Source organism: Nicotiana attenuata, chromosome 2 (genome assembly GCF_001879085.1).
Source record: "Nicotiana attenuata strain UT chromosome 2, NIATTr2, whole genome shotgun sequence".
Taxonomy (NCBI): Eukaryota; Viridiplantae; Streptophyta; class Magnoliopsida; order Solanales; family Solanaceae; genus Nicotiana; species Nicotiana attenuata.
In genome coordinates this window covers 76289524-76305966 of record NC_031990.1, presented here as the reverse complement: position 1 = coordinate 76305966, position 16443 = coordinate 76289524, and the positions used below count along the sequence as shown (strand labels likewise).

Here is a 16443-nt window from a genome sequence, read left to right as displayed (position 1 = left end):
GGGGGGGAGAAGCAACTGCAGCAGTCTTTGGTGTATAATTAGGTTCAACCACTTGAAGATATGAGTTGGAGAAGTCGTTATTTTGAAAATTTCCAAATTGGGAGTACCATTGTAGTACAAGAAAGACAGCAAAGGCAGGCAGGTCAAACATGACATCCCAACATACCTTAAAAGCCATGACTTATGGAAGTTGCAAACTTCAATTTTAAAAAAATTATAAACATATATATATATATATATATATATATATATATAAAAGTAAACTTGAATAAGTTTAAGTTTTATGCACAGACAATTTATTATGTTTATTCATTATTATGTTAAGCTCTAGACATAACATGCAAGAATTTATAACAAATGTAATCTAAGAACACAAAAAATGGAGAAGATATAATTTACTGTAATTTACTATATATATAGTACATTTTTTTAAAACAAAAACAATATATATAGCTTAAACCTAATTAAGAATTAAGTCAATTGGATAAAATCCTCTAGTTCATTAATGAATGCGTAGCTTGTTATTATAATAAAAAACAGATAATTACAGTTCCGTAATTATGTCCTCGCATTTAAGAAGGTGATGTAATCTTTCATTATCTTTCACAAATATAAAATATTTATTAAAATGACACCGAAGCAAATTTTATGTAACGAGATAGTTAATTGGAGTAATAATTTGCAAAGGAGTGATGTTACACTAATCCCCCAACCTTAATTATGAAAGTTGAAGTTCATTAATCTCACATGAGTTCTAATTAATCACCCGCTTTTTATTTGGAGATGCAACATACACCTTGATACAATAATATTATTCAAGAATAATTAACACAAGAAAATAGGTATCATTGCAGTAACTTTTGAAACAATTAATGTTGAATTTTTTATCAATGTATGCGATATGAATGGTAATGATGCATTTGATAGGTTGATTTCTACTTTAACAATATAATCATTTTAATATAAAACGACAATAATGATTTTGGTTTAATCCCAAATTAAACACAAAAAATTGGATAGGAAAGTTCCTATTGTTAGTAACTTAGATTAGTCAAAGGTTTCCGACGCTTGCCGTGTCTGCCATGCCCAAATGAACAAGCCACAGAAGTGCGATATAAAAAGCGTATTATATAATTATGACTTGTTCGATATTCCCAAATTACCCTTCTTTTAGAGAATTAAACATTAAAACGTGAAAGATATGGGATCCAAATAATACCTAAAGAGAGCCATTTTGACCATGACCACGTAGATAATTTATAAACCCTTTGCATCAATTAAACAGATTATTATATTCAATAGGGGAGAAAATACATTTGACTAAGGTAATCACGTTTCATATTACATGACACCATCTAAATTTGTAATTTTCAATCGCAATAAGCCCCCCAAAAGATGTAAATGTAAAACCTAATATTGCAACTTATATCATCCGTAAAAAGTGCAATTACAATATTTCAAATAATATTAAATAGAAAATCAAAATTAAAAAAAGAAAAAAAAAGAAAGTGCCTTCATGTTAAAAATCCAACTCCTTTCTTCTAAAAGAAAAAGGGAAAGGAATAAAAAAGGAAAGTGCTAATTCCTACCAAAACCTTCTAGTATATTAAACGGAAAAGTCTAAACCCTTGAATATTTGTTCAAAATTCAAGAATAAAATTCACAAAATTCCTAAAATTGTCCTTATTGGCACCATTTCAAATCATTGACTAATTAATCACTCCTCATTAGTCATTACTCCTAAACCTTTCTTTGGTCCCCTATAATTACCCAACAAAGAAAACAACCAATTGAATTTCAACCCCAGGGTCCCACACATAAAAGAACTCTGCAGTACATCTACCCCCAAAAAGATCCAGTACAGATTTATACAAGGGCATTAAAGTCATTTCATAATCTGTCTCCCCCCCTTTGTTTACTTACAAATTCGCTGTCGTTCCCACTTTCCCTCTCCACCCACAGATTTTTCCTTTTTTCTTCCGTCTCCTCTTACTATAATAGTAATATGCTAAAAAAAAAACAAATCTTTTCATACAAACCCATATCTCTATTTCTCCGGCTAACCTATACATACACATATATATCGCCGGAGAAACTATAACAGAGGGATATCGAAATTTAGCTTTTATTATAAGGAAGAACTAAATCAATTATCATATGGCACCGAGCATGAGGGACGTCCAGTTAACGGAGGTTGCCGGAGATGGTGCCGGAGAGGAAGTGAGGCTATTGGATTCATATGACGAAGAAGAAGAGAAATTGGGTGACAATTTGAGGAGAATTCAGGTTAGAGTAACGGGGATGACGTGTGCAGCTTGTTCTAACTCAGTGGAAGGAGCTTTGATGAGCATAAATGGTGTTGTTAAGGCTACTGTTGCTTTGCTTCAGAATAAGGCTGACGTCATCTTTGATCCTAGCTTGGTCAAGGTTAGAAAGTTTCTTCCATTTTGTTTGAACTTCTTGTTTTAAACTTTACCTGTGTTTTTATGTTGGTTTTAGTGTTAGTTCTGACTTAAAGTTTTGATCTTTTTGAGATTTGAGCTTTTTGGATAAATGGATTAGCTTTTATTTCTTGAAATATTTAGTTGTGGTTTGTATAAGATCGTGTGGTTTTGTTGATTTTGGTAGTTTTGCTAAATCTTGATTATTTTTTAGCTGTTTGGAGTAAATAATTGCCACTAACTGCTTGATATTCGTCTACTTTCGTTTGGGTGTTGGGAATTTTAGTTGTATTTTGGTGATGTTGGATTATTGGTCTGCTTGCCATTCTGAAGAACTTCATGTCCCTATTCTCTGATGTCCTGGTTATAATGATGTCTTTTACCTTTTCTAGTTCCTTTTGTTTTCTTGGCTTGGATATTTCTGCACATAATAATTCTACCTCACTCTGTCGTGCATTTATTGATGGCACGCCTTCAAACTGATCTAAATCAGCTGCTTTCAAAAGCTTCCTTTTTTTTTTGTGTGTGTGTGTGTGTGATTAGCGGTATGCTTGTTTTGCTGGATGATGTTCAGCTATGTTTCATGAACTCGAGTTGGAGTTCTAAACGAGACTTCGAAACCAAAATGGATATGTCCAACTTTTGGGGAGATGTGCATCAAGAACAATAAAAGTTTGATAATCACTGAAGTTCTTACTCCATTAGATTCCCATGTGCAAAAAGTGTATGAGAAAATTCTGCTAGTTGAGAACATAAAGTGCCAAATCATGGCTTATAGGATCGCATGCGTACTTCCATCCCCTACTGGAAAAGGAGAAAGGGTTTAATATCACAAATTCTCTCTCTTTTAGAACTTACTGTTAGCTATCCTGCGCAATATAAAGCTGTGCATTAGCTATGTACTGGTAATACATTCAAGATTCAGGACTGAGCTTTCGAGATTTTTAACTGGAGGTAAAACACATGTAGCATCCGTTTTAACCAAAACAAAGCACAATAAACATTTCAAATGTTTCGGTCCTATAACTCGGCATAATATCCCATACAATAGCTCGATTACGAGTTCCAAGCATGACTGTCTACAACAGAAAAGAAGCTCTTGAAGTCTTTTACCCAAACTTAAATGCAACACTTTTTAAGGTGAATGACCAAGTTTTTTTTTATTTCAGTAGGCAGCCAAGATGATAAAAATAATGGTATTGCCAAAGTGCCATAGACCAATCACACATATTATTGGTCAGTCCAGCTATGACATATTGAGTGGAGATCACATTCCTCTACCGTGAATAAAGTGTTCCGGATGAGCAACTTTAAATGGATACATGCACACTACCCTCCCCAGACCCCAGTATGTGGGACTACACTGGGTATATTGTTGTTGTTTGCATAGAAGTATGATTTCGTATGATGCTGTTGTTTGACCTACCTATACCATCACTATCGTGTTAGTGGATATCAAACCTTTATCGAACCTGAGCAATAAGAGTAACCTATTTAAGAGTGGAAGAAATGACACTCTTTCCTAGAGATTACAGTTCTCCTAGCTCTCTGATTGATGTTTAACTTGTACAGACTATATACCCTTAACCTATGTGGAACCATTCTTTCCTCTTTGGCTCTATAGTATCAGCGGAATCTGACACAATCTTTGTGGTTGATGGATGAGGTGGTTGTGGAAGGGGAGCCTTGGAGCAACTCTGTGTGACCTATAGGTCACGGGTTCGAGCCGTGGAAGCAGACACTAATACTTGCATTAGGTTAGACTTTCTGCATCACATCCTTTGGTGCGGCCTTCTTTGGACCCTTCGTGAATGCGCGATGCTTTGTGCACCGGGGATGAGGTGGTTGTGAATATTAGGTTTGAGAAGAGTTATCACGGTGTCACCCATTACAGATTAAACAGATTGTCAGTCTCCTTTTGAGCTGTTATGCCTTAGCCATATGCAATTTGATCGTTCTCTTTTGCTCTAGCGAGTGTCAGTTTCATGGTCATTCTGTTCGTTGGGTGATCCCTTGCTCTCACGTTCGAGTGTTTGCTCGTCGTTTAGGCCCGTGAGTGAGATTTCTGCTCATTGCAGTCACCTCCGGGGTTCTTCGCTGAGTTTCTGGTGTTTGGTAAAGGATATAGTGTTGTACTAGATCAACTCGTTTATAGAATCAAGTGAAATAGAGAGGAAGTAAGATAGTTAAGAAATAATGGACATGCTCTAACCCAAAAAGGATAGACTTGACAAAGTCTCTTCTGCCAAGGAGCAGTCATTACCAGACACGAGTTACTGATGTTGGCTGGTTCTTGCTGATATCGTGTAGTGCTTGATTGTAGCATTAGTGTTGTCAAATCTAGTGTAATGTTCTCAATGTTGCATGTTAACAGCTTGACGCAAATATGGCAAATGAACTTTAAATGTCCCCATTTGTTTTTCAGGATGATGAGATTACAAATGCTATAGAAGATGCTGGGTTTGAGGCAGAGCTTCTTTCAGAACCTACTGCGTCTCGTACAAACCCACATGGAACTGTAGTAGGCCAGTTCATAATAGGTGGTATGACATGTGCAGCTTGTGTAAATTCTGTTGAAGGTATCCTAAAACAGCTCCCAGGTGTACGAAAGGCCGTAGTTGCTTTGGCTACATCACTAGGAGAGGTTGAATATGATCCGTCCATAATCAGCAAGGATGATATAGCGAGTGCAATTGAAGATGCTGGTTTTGAAGCTTCCTTTGTGCAGAGCAGCGAGCAGGACAAAATTGTACTTGGGGTGGTTGGTATTTCTGGTGAAATGGATGCACAGTTGTTAGAAGGCATTCTTTCGAAGTTGCATGGAGTTAAACACTTTTTATTTGATCGGGTATCAAATGAGCTTGAAGTTGTCTTTGATCCCGAAGTTCTTGGCCCAAGATCTTTAGTTGATGGCGTTGAAGGAGGAAGCAGTGGCAAGTTTAAGTTACTTGTCAAGAACCCATATACAAGAATGGCTTCCAGAGATTTAGAAGAATCCTCGAAGATGTTTCGGCTTTTTACAGCAAGCTTATCTCTAAGTGTAAGTTACTCTTTTGCTATTTGTTTGTTGTACTGTTATCCTCTCTTCTTGTTTTATCCTTTTGTTTTAGCTGCCTAACCACCCCTCTTCAAGTTTGAGGGGTTAGAAGGACATGGTTCTATGTGATGTCTGGAAGCTTCCTAACTTCCAATGCTTGGTTTCCATTAATTTAATGGAGCTTGTGAAGTGATATCTTTGAAGATGCAAGGATTTTCTCCTCCTTTTTGTCCTTTCACTTGTTAGATTCATATATATTTATTGTCTAACTCATACAACTTATGCCAGGTTCCTGTGATTCTAATGCGAGTCGTCTGCCCTCAGATACCTCTGCTCTATGCTTTACTGATTTGGCAGTGTGGTCCCTTTCAAATGGGTGATTGGTTAAAGTGGGCTTTAGTGACTGTTGTCCAATTTGGTATTGGTAAACGTTTTTATGTTGCGGCTGGAAGAGCACTTCGAAATGGTTCCACAAACATGGATGTCTTGGTTGCGTTGGGAACTACAGCTTCCTATGTTTACTCTGTATGTGCACTACTTTATGGTGCAATTTCTGGGTTCTGGTCTCCAACATACTTTGAAACAAGTGCCATGTTAATCACATTTGTACTTCTAGGAAAGTACTTGGAAACTCTTGCTAAAGGAAAGACATCGGGTGCTATCAAAAAACTCGTAGAACTCGCTCCCGCTACAGCTATACTGCTTGTCAAAGACAAAGGTTAGAACATTTAGAATTTCTGTCTAATGCTTGACACGTTACCACGTATAGTTCCCAAAATGCATAAGGGTCCTATCACTGAGGTTATGTTTACTCTGTATTCCAGGTGGAAAAGTTGTAGGAGAAAGAGAAATAGATGCTTTATTGATTCAGGCTGGCGATATATTAAAAGTACTTCCTGGTACAAAAGTTCCTATGGATGGTGTCGTTGTATGGGGTTCAAGCCATGTGAATGAGAGTATGGTCACTGGAGAATCTGCTCCTGTTTTGAAAGAGATTAATTCAGTGGTTATAGGAGGTACAATCAATTTACATGGTTCTCTTCACATACAGGCCACAAAAGTAGGGTCAAACACAGTTCTTAGTCAGATCATATCTCTGGTTGAGACAGCACAGATGTCAAAGGCTCCCATTCAGAAGTTTGCCGACTATGTGAGTATTGTGAATTCGGTGCACATCAATTATTTCCTGTTGTTAATTTATAGTATTTGCTTTGCTCGAAGAAGCATTGATTAAATGGAAGTTCAAGATCTTGCATTTCCTCCTCTAAAGTATTAATTACCTATCTTTCATTGCATTAATAAGTTTAATCTCTATCCTCATTTATTCGATGTCGATCGGCCTTTATCTCTGATTGTTGGACACTATTTTACTGTATGTTGTTCCCTCCTTTGGCTACAAAGTATTCACACTGCTGATATATTTGATGCTGTGCTATATTTTTCAATGCCAATGGCTGAAAATATCTAGGAAAGTGCTTTGTGGAAATCCAATTAGACAGTGAATTTGCTATGATGTGGATCAGTTTAGCGAAAAATGAAAATATATTTTTAATGTGATAGTAACCCTCAGGGGTTGGCCTGGTGGCAATAGACTTGAGCCTTGGGGTTTGCTCCCTTTCAAGGTCTCAAGTTCGAAACCCACTGGGTGCAAACAATTTCTGAGGGCCATCGGACTGGGTAAAACCTGAATTAACCGTGGTGCACTTGCGGGAAACTCCTTGCCGAGGGCCTGTGCACCCCCGGGATTAGTCGGGGCTCTTAGAGACTCGGACACCTGGTGCAAATCAAAAAAATAAATAAATATATATTTTTAATGTGATAGTGCTTCTTGATGAGTCTCTTTGTTTGTTTTATTCTTGCCTTTGAATTGGAGTTTCTTAGTGCTCATATAATATTTGACGTTTGAGCTGACTGGATTTTCTCATCGTGAGTACTCTTTGACTTACAGATTGCAAGCATTTTTGTTCCTGTGGTTGTTACTATGTCCTTATTGACATTCTTTGGATGGTGAGTTTCAGTTTTTCATAATTTCCTCGTTCCAAATAATTTCTATGACTGTAACTAGGAATGTTGTGCTGATGTTTTTGTAATTTTATCCATTGCACCAGGTATGTTGCTGGAGTTCTTGGAGGCTATCCAGAAGAATGGCTACCAGAAAATGGCAATTATTTTGTATTTTCTTTGATGTTTGCGATATCAGTTGTGGTTATTGCATGTCCTTGTGCACTTGGTTTGGCCACCCCCACTGCTGTTATGGTTGCGACAGGGGTTGGTGCCAACAACGGTGTGCTGATAAAGGGAGGAGACGCATTGGAGATGGCGCAGAAGATTAGATATGTGATATTTGATAAGACAGGCACTTTGACCCAGGGAAAAGCTAAAGTCACAACAGCCAAAGTTTTCACTGAGATGGATCGTGGAGAATTCCTAACTTTGGTAGCTTCTGCAGAGGTACATGTTCTTTTTTGACAAGATAATAATAATAATATTTATATGGCGAGTGAACTCTGAGGCCAACAAAAAAAGAAGGCACACAGTCGTCTATACTAACAGAAACACCATGGTGCACCAAGAGTTTACTAGAAACAAAAGACAAGGCTTCATTTGTTCAATAGTATTTTCTACGCTCTAGTTCATCTAGCGGGGATCACATAGAAACCCATTTCCTACAATCTTTTGATGCTATTCATATGCTGCTCTCTTGAGGAGAAAGAAGTGGTTAAGAAAGTAAAATACTGGTACCTGATAATGTAAAAAAGTTTCAGAGCATTAAGATTTCTGTATTTTCTCTTTAGCACTACCAAGCAACCACTTGATTTTTTTTTCTCAAATGAACGTTTAGGGGTCATTTTTTGTTCAATGTTGCCTCCAATTCTAAATCATACTCTCTCCGCTTTAACAAGAAAGAAAGGGGTTCCTTGACATAATTAAAAACTAGATAACAAGTTCAATGAATTATAATTTTTAATAACTAATAAATGTCCAATGAAGAATAAGTTGAGAGCAAAGCGCCAATGGCGCGCGAAGCGCATGCGGTAGAAGTATATCAAAAGGTTGTGGCCAACGAAAAAGTTGTTCGACTCCAGAAATAGTATGCCATATTAAGTGGAATGGATGGAGTAGTTCTTTTAAACCAATTGTTCTAAAGTTACAGAAACTACTGCAGTTTTCTCCTTTTAGCTACATGTCATCTAAGGGATATGCTGATGACGCAGGCAAGCAGTGAACACCCCTTGGCTAAAGCGATAATGGAATATGCTCGGCATTTTCATTTCTTTGATGAACCATCTGATAACGGGGGGTTTCAGAGTTACAGTGAACAGGCTAAGTTTTCTGGATGGCTTCAAGATGTATCAGATTTCTCTGTTTTGCCTGGAAAAGGTGTACAGTGCTCCATCGATGGGAAATGGGTTTTGGTGAGTTTTCAACACCATGACATTCGCAATTTTTAGAGAGCTGATTAATTTCTTAGTCTCCAATCAGGATAAAGTCTTAATTTCTTGTCTTTATGTCAACGAACAGATTGGTAACCGGAAGCTGCTTACCGAGAATGGGATAGCTATACCTTCCAACGTAGAGAATTTTGTTGTAGAGTTGGAAGAAAGTGCAAAGACAGGCATTCTTGTCGCTCGGGATAATGTTGTAATTGGTGCTCTGGGGATAGCAGACCCGCTAAAGAGAGAAGCGGCTGTTGTTGTAGAGGGCCTTATAAAAATGGGCGTCCAACCAATCATGGTTACTGGTGATAATTGGAGAACAGCTCGTGCAGTTGCTAAGGAGGTTTTGTATCTTCATCTTTGTTATCGCGATTTTCTTCTACACTGTAATATGAGTTTACAAACTGGGTATGGATAAATTGGTAACCTAATTTAGTTCATAGAAGTTATTTAGGGTTGCTTTCATCCTTTCCTGTCCCGTGTTTGACTAGCATCCAAGTTATCTTTTACCCACTCCTGCAACCAGCTTGAAAAATGAAATAAGAGGGGTTGAAGGCTTTGTTCTACCTAGCTCTCGGTTAACACCACTGCATTGTCAAACTCTTAGGAATCACTCCAGTCAGATTTCCTGGTGTCAGAGTGCGAAGAACTCCATATGCTTTTACCAATTCTTTTTGAAAGATATGATTTGCTTGTGGTAATTTGTGGCCTGCATTTTGTCTTTCTTGAGCTGGAATGGCTTTCAAGAAAATCAAGAGAGAGAAGATTTTTTTTTTTCGGGGGAGCTGGGTTTTTTTTGGGGGGGTGGGGGTGGGGGTGGTTGGTGGGTGGGTGGGGAGGGGAGGTTGTTGGGGGCTTATGGATAGATGTGTTACTTCATCCAGTCAGCTGAAATAATGCAGTTGCTTAAACAGGGGATCGATAGAAGTAGTACTGTTAAATTTTTCTTTGCTTACTGAGAAGTAATAGACTTGCCACTAATTCTGGGCTAAACATATGACCCCTTGGATGCCGTTTCAAATTGCAGGTCGGTATCCATGATGTTAGAGCAGAAGTGTTGCCAGCAGGAAAAGCTGAGGTCATCCGTTCATTTCAAAAGGGAGGCAGTGTAGTTGCTATGGTAGGTGATGGGATCAATGATTCACCCGCGTTAGCTGCTGCTGATGTTGGTATGGCAATTGGAGCGGGAACTGATATTGCGATAGAAGCTGCTGAGTACGTGTTAATGAGGAGCAACTTGGAGGATGTGATCACTGCCATAGACCTCTCAAGGAAGACATTTGCGCGGATTAGGTGGAATTATATCTTTGCCATGGCGTACAATGTGATCGCAATTCCAGTGGCCGCAGGGGTTTTCTTTCCTTTGTTAAGACTGGAGTTGCCACCTTGGGTAGCTGGTGCATGCATGGCAATGTCATCTGTAAGTGTTGTGTGTTCTTCTCTGTATCTAAAGAGATACAAGAAACCCAGACTTACCACTATATTATTGGAAATAACTATAGAGTAGGAATGAGGTCAAATAATGAAAGAGCCAAAAAGAAAAAAAAAAGGACATAAAAAGTATAGGAATTAGGATCAACTCCGATTTTTGTGTATTCCTTTACCTTCTCTCTTTCTTTCCCTTTTTCTCTTTGATTCACACAGTATGTGAATTACCCGCCCTCTCAATGTAAATGCTCTCCGTTTGTAAGTTTCCCTCTGTTTTTTATGAGTTTAACTATGCTCATAGTTTGTAAGTTTTCCTCTCTTCTTTTATGAGTTTTAACCATGTAAGAGAATTTTTCACACTACAAGGTCATCTAAACAGTAATAAGACAATTTTTTCTTCCAACAAGACAATTGACCTACTACAAGTTAAAGTTACGAGTAGTGTAAAAGGCTTATATATTGTTAGTGTATATAATTCAATCGTTTTATATAATGAACAAAGTGAAGATGAAAGATCCGTCATGCCTCGTACTCGCCTTAGACTACCCTTCCCTTCTACTAGTGATGCCTTATTCCTGTATCACGACATTTCCGAGATTGCTTCTTATATAAAAGATAAATAGACAATGCATAATCTTATTGCACTGAAATGAATGACTGTACTACGACTATCATATGGACCACTCTTGTATTGATCCTTGCAAAACATATTTCATCTCTCGCATCTCGACAAATCCAGTCCAATAAGGCACTCCTCTAACGATTGTGCTGCTTTAAAGTAGATAAATGATAAAACAAGCCACTAAGGCAGGTGCCAGTGTGACAACCAGTAGAGTATATCGAAATCTATTCGGAGTATTTTATTAAGAAAAACCTAAAACTTGGCGTGATAAGGTCCGATTCAATCGATTTTCAAAGCATCATTGACACTCCTAATATGTACTCAGGTATGACTAATATTATTGATTAGAGTCAAATCTTGAATTTAAAAGTAACGAATGCACTATTTAATAAATAGTACATTTTTATTTTTATTTTTTAAATGTTCTAAATATGCACACATGCATAGAGATAGATAGATATTGATACACACACATTACATATATACTAGTATCTATAAACGTGCGTTGCACGTTAGTAATGACACATGATGGTTTAAGTATTTATTTATATGAAAGAAAATGAGAGAAATTTTATATATAATAATACAACAATCATCTAAATGCCGAAAATATTGTTACATTATCATAATACGTGTATTCAAAATGAAAGGACATCATCAGAACTTACATATATGATCAATTTTAGACATGCTAAGTAGATAATTATGTATTGTAGTATAAAGGTATCTAATGTGATAGTATCATACCGAACACTTCTTTATAGACGATGTTTCTTTTTTTGTATATGTTTCCTTCTAATGCTTTGGTTGCTCTGCCATAACTAGAACTTTTGTTGTCGATGTTGGTATTTCTTGAAAGTGCAACATATAGTTATTCGTGTAAGAAAATATATTATTGTAAATATAGTCTATTATTTAGGATGTTTGTCCTTGTACTTTATTTATTATAACTACAAAACATAAACATACTGAAAATTATTTTTACACAAATTTAAAAGAATATTCTTTAGTTTCAGAATACGAAAGTTGAATTCAGAGATAAACACATACTTAGAAGCACATTGACCAGTATTATAAGTTCTGCATGTATGACGTTATTGTCAAATCTTCTATATACCATATGTGTACTATTACATAAGCTATTTAGTGAATCTAAATTTTTAGTAGCATGACAAGCATATTTTTTTTCAAAATCAACCTATATGCTATGAAAGATCAATTTTAACTTAGTCTATTATATATATGGTGACACTAACATACCTAAGAAATAATGAACTTGACAACAAACGTGTATGGTAGAAGGCCATTTGGTATTAAAGTATTTAAGTATTCCTCTTGGTATCATCTACTACTGAGTCAAAACTGAAAATTATTTTATTTTTATCATAAATCTTAATAATCAACCTTTTATTTAGTTGAACAACATATTCATTTCTGCCAGCTAAGACATCTCTTTAATTTCTATCATATAATTTGCACAAATTGCGTTTTAATCTAATTATGGAAGTATTTTCCTTATTAAATGCACTAACTATTACCATTGGGGTTGATCACCAAGTGTTCTACAAGAACCAAATTATCTTTTATTGGATGCTCTTCTTTATTTCCGACTCGAAGCAAGAAGTCACTGAATGTTAGATATGTTCTTACTTTTATATTTCTTGTCATTTGAATATTTTTCATTTGAGGCCATAAATATAATTTTGGCAAGTTAGCTTTTACAGTTTGCTTTCGTCAAATTTGGAACTATTGATCGTACTTGACAGAAATCACCTCCCAAACTATTTCTTTTCCACCAAATGATTCATTGATATCCAATACATCTCTAAAACTCTAGGCGATTGTTTCGATCGTTTGACGCTTAGCCAAACACGCTTCATCCCATATTATCACTTTTGCTTTTCTTATAAATTTAGCAGTATTATCCTGCTTTGATATGATGGTTATTTAAGTTATTTGAAGAGGCATATAAATCTAAAGTGAGTTGTACGACCTCATAATAAAATCGTTGCTGGTACACCACTTGTTCTTATTGCTAACAATATCATGCCTCTTGATATGACATTTGCAAGTAATGCATGACATAGGATTAATATTTCGATTCTGCCGTAGGCAACTACAAAGGATAATCCCGCTATACCAGAGTCTACTTTTTATAATATAGTCTTGAAAGCTTATTTTTGTTCAGGTTTAGCTTTGATTGTGCTTTTTCAAACACTTGTATAGCCTTTTTAATATTATATTAATTTTTTTTTACTTTGTGACCTAATTTTTTTTAATCTTTAACACTCTTTTTATGGAATACATTTGTGTACCCTAAGAATATTTTTAACTTGAAAAATAATTTTACTTATATGATGAATTTAAAAAATAATTTAATTAAATTCTCTTGCTAAATAATTAATTGAAAGATTTGATTACTTGATTTTTAACATAAAAAATATTTTATTTCTGTTGATTCATATTCTTAATATTAGTTCATCTCATTTTTTGAATATTTAACCGTAATTATAATTTTATCCACTATAAATTTTATTTTCAAAGAGTACAAAGATCGATCTGGCATTCCACTTTAGATCTTTATGTTTACAAAATAATTAGTATTTAGTGGTATTGACTCTTACCAACCTTTTTCTTTCTCTTTCTTACATATTTATATACTTAAATATTCTTGGTTGTTCTTTATAATTGAGTATATTTTTCTATATTACACGAAAAAGTAATAATAATAAAATATTATTTGAGTAGGAAAGCAATTCAAATATTATATATTATCGCGAGAATTTTTTTCTCAATTTCTACGCTTTATGCAGTCCATTTAATAATACTTTTATTTTTTCTTGTTATTGAATATTATAGAGTGGTAATGTATTACCAATATGGAGGATTCTTATTAAATTGATTTTATTAAACCTTCATATTTTTAATAAGAATTCAATAGACAAGATTGTATTAATTTTAAAATCTTAAATATTAAATAAATTAACATAGAAGTTATTGTACTCCAAAAAATAAGTTATTACAGTTATGTCCTTTCCCTATGAGTTCTTCTGTTTTATGTCACGACCCCAAGTTTCCTCCATAGGATGTCGTGACGGCTCCTAGTCTCTAAGACTAGGTAAGCCTAACAACATGCGAAATAACTGAAATACAACTTAGAATCTCAAAATTTCAGCAATTCATAAATAAAAAAAAATGTAACTCAATACGTACAATTCCCAAAACCTGGTGAAATATAAGTCACAAGCTCTAAGTAACAGTGCTGAACAATCCTATACATCACTATCTATAAAAGTGTAAGGAAATAAGGAAGAACGGGATAGAAAGGAAATCTGAGGCCTGCGGACACGGGCAAGAGTACCTTGAAGTCTTCAAAGCAACCTTAGCTCACTAATGCCGGGACTGATATGAAGTACCTGGTTCTGCACAAAAAGATGTGCAGAAGAATAGTATGAGTACACCACAATGGTACCCAATAAGTATCAAGCCTAACCTTGGTAGAGTAGTGACGAGGTTAGGTCAAGGCTCTACTAGATATAATAAGAAATAAGACGAAAGATATAACAATATAATGATAATGACAATGGAAATAAAACAATAAGGAATTTACATAAATTTAACAACATAGAATCAAGACAGTTATTACAACACGGAAGGAAACAATGATTTACATGTTAAGGAAACATACAACCAAGACAAATACAACAAATAGAGAAAAGATCAACAAAGGCCACTACCGAAGTACCGCCTCGTAGTTCCAAATTATAAAAGTAACTCACATTCTTTCCTTATATCACCGCGGGAGCCTTTACATTTAGTTTTGAAAATTATTTTTCCCGAAATAACACCCCGCGTTTTGGCCCACCTTATCACACCGCATGGCTTCTAGTACCCTACTAGCCACGCGTATCAAGCCAACCTTATCTCACTGCAATTATTTCAACACCCAAATCTTATACCACCACATGCGTATCAATATTACAACGTATCGCAATTCGCACCTCAAGTGCCCAATATCACAACTTGCTAGAAAAGCCAGCAATAACAAAATATCACAATAAGGAGCCCACGACTCAACCGTAATGTACACAAAGTGTCAATAATAACAATCGGAGAGTAACTCCATAAAATGATATTTCACAACTTACACTTTGCCTCAATAGAAACCACGGCCTTTGCAACTCAACACGAAACTCAACAATAAGATATTTCAAGAATAGCAATTTCAAGTAAAGAATCCAACAGTTAAATAATGAATACGAAATTAAAAAAAAGCAAGTAATTCATCTAAACATGTAGGAAAAGTTGCAAATAAGATATAAGACAAGTAAAGATGTGCAATTAGACTAAATATGGTGACTATAACATGTTGAAGTAACTCAACTAATGCATGAAAGGAAACTACGTAGCTAAAAATTGGAATTTCAACATCTAGCCCATGTACACACTCGTCACCTTGTGTACACGGCCTTCACATATCACAGTTATCACAACAATACCAAATCCTAAGGAGGATTTCTCTCACACAAGGTTAGACAAGTCACTTACCTCAAACCACGCTAAATCAATCAACTAGAAGGCCTTTCCCTCAATTTTCGAACTCTGAACGGCTCGAATCTAGCCAAAATAATTTCATACTATAAATATAACTATAGGGAACTAATTTAAATAATGAAATTACAATCTTTGTAAAGAATTGAAAATTGATCCAAAAAGTTAACCCGGGCCCGCATCTCGAAACCCGACCAAAATTACAAAAACCAAACACCAATTCAATATCGAGTCCAACCATACAAGAATGATCCAAATCCGACCTCATTTTGCCATTCAAAACCCAAAAACTTAGTCTAAGAAGTTCTACCACTTTTCTCTAATTTTTCAACTCAAATCCTTAATTACATGATAATAATAATGATAGATTAGTGTAATTTAACAAAAATCGAGTTAAAGATTCTTACCCAAACATTTCCACTGAAAATCACTCAAAGCTTCAGTCTCAAACCGAGCTCCCAAAATCCCAAAATGAAATATGAAATCAAACCCACGATTTCCCTTTTTTTCTGCCAGTGAATCCGCATCCGCGGTCACTCAGTCGCATCTGCAACGCCGCACCTGCAGAAAAACCATCACAAGTGCAGTTCCAGCTTAAGTCAGGACTTTCTGCTTCAGCGGACCAAATGCGCTTCTGCACTTCCGCTTCTGCGAACGATGTCCGCTTCTGCGATCCCAGGCCTTCCTGGCCATATCCGCTTCTGCGACCAACCTTCCGCATCTGCGGGCTCGTAGATGCGACACATTCCTCGCACCTGCGATCCATCAGTAGCCCATTTAACTATGCACCTGCGATGCCTGAGCCGCTTGTGTGAGGTCGCACCTACGGAAAACCCCTCGCAGGTTCGATTCCACCAGAACGGAACCTCCAGAATTTCCCAAGTCCAAATTTTGATCCAATAACCATCCAGAATCCACCTAAGGCCC

The 16443-nt window shown here is 36.0% G+C and overlaps 1 protein-coding gene across 1 annotated transcript; it reads left to right on the top strand.

The window, feature by feature from the left end:
- On the top strand, window positions 1936-10702 carry LOC109213070 (copper-transporting ATPase RAN1-like). Its single transcript, XM_019376825.1, has 9 exons — window positions 1936-2427; window positions 4867-5481; window positions 5767-6196; window positions 6303-6628; window positions 7427-7485; window positions 7587-7929; window positions 8694-8894; window positions 9001-9258; window positions 9943-10702. Exons 1-9 carry the CDS (start codon window positions 2158-2160, stop codon window positions 10420-10422), a joined length of 2982 nt encoding a protein of 993 aa, XP_019232370.1. The 5' UTR covers window positions 1936-2157; the 3' UTR covers window positions 10423-10702.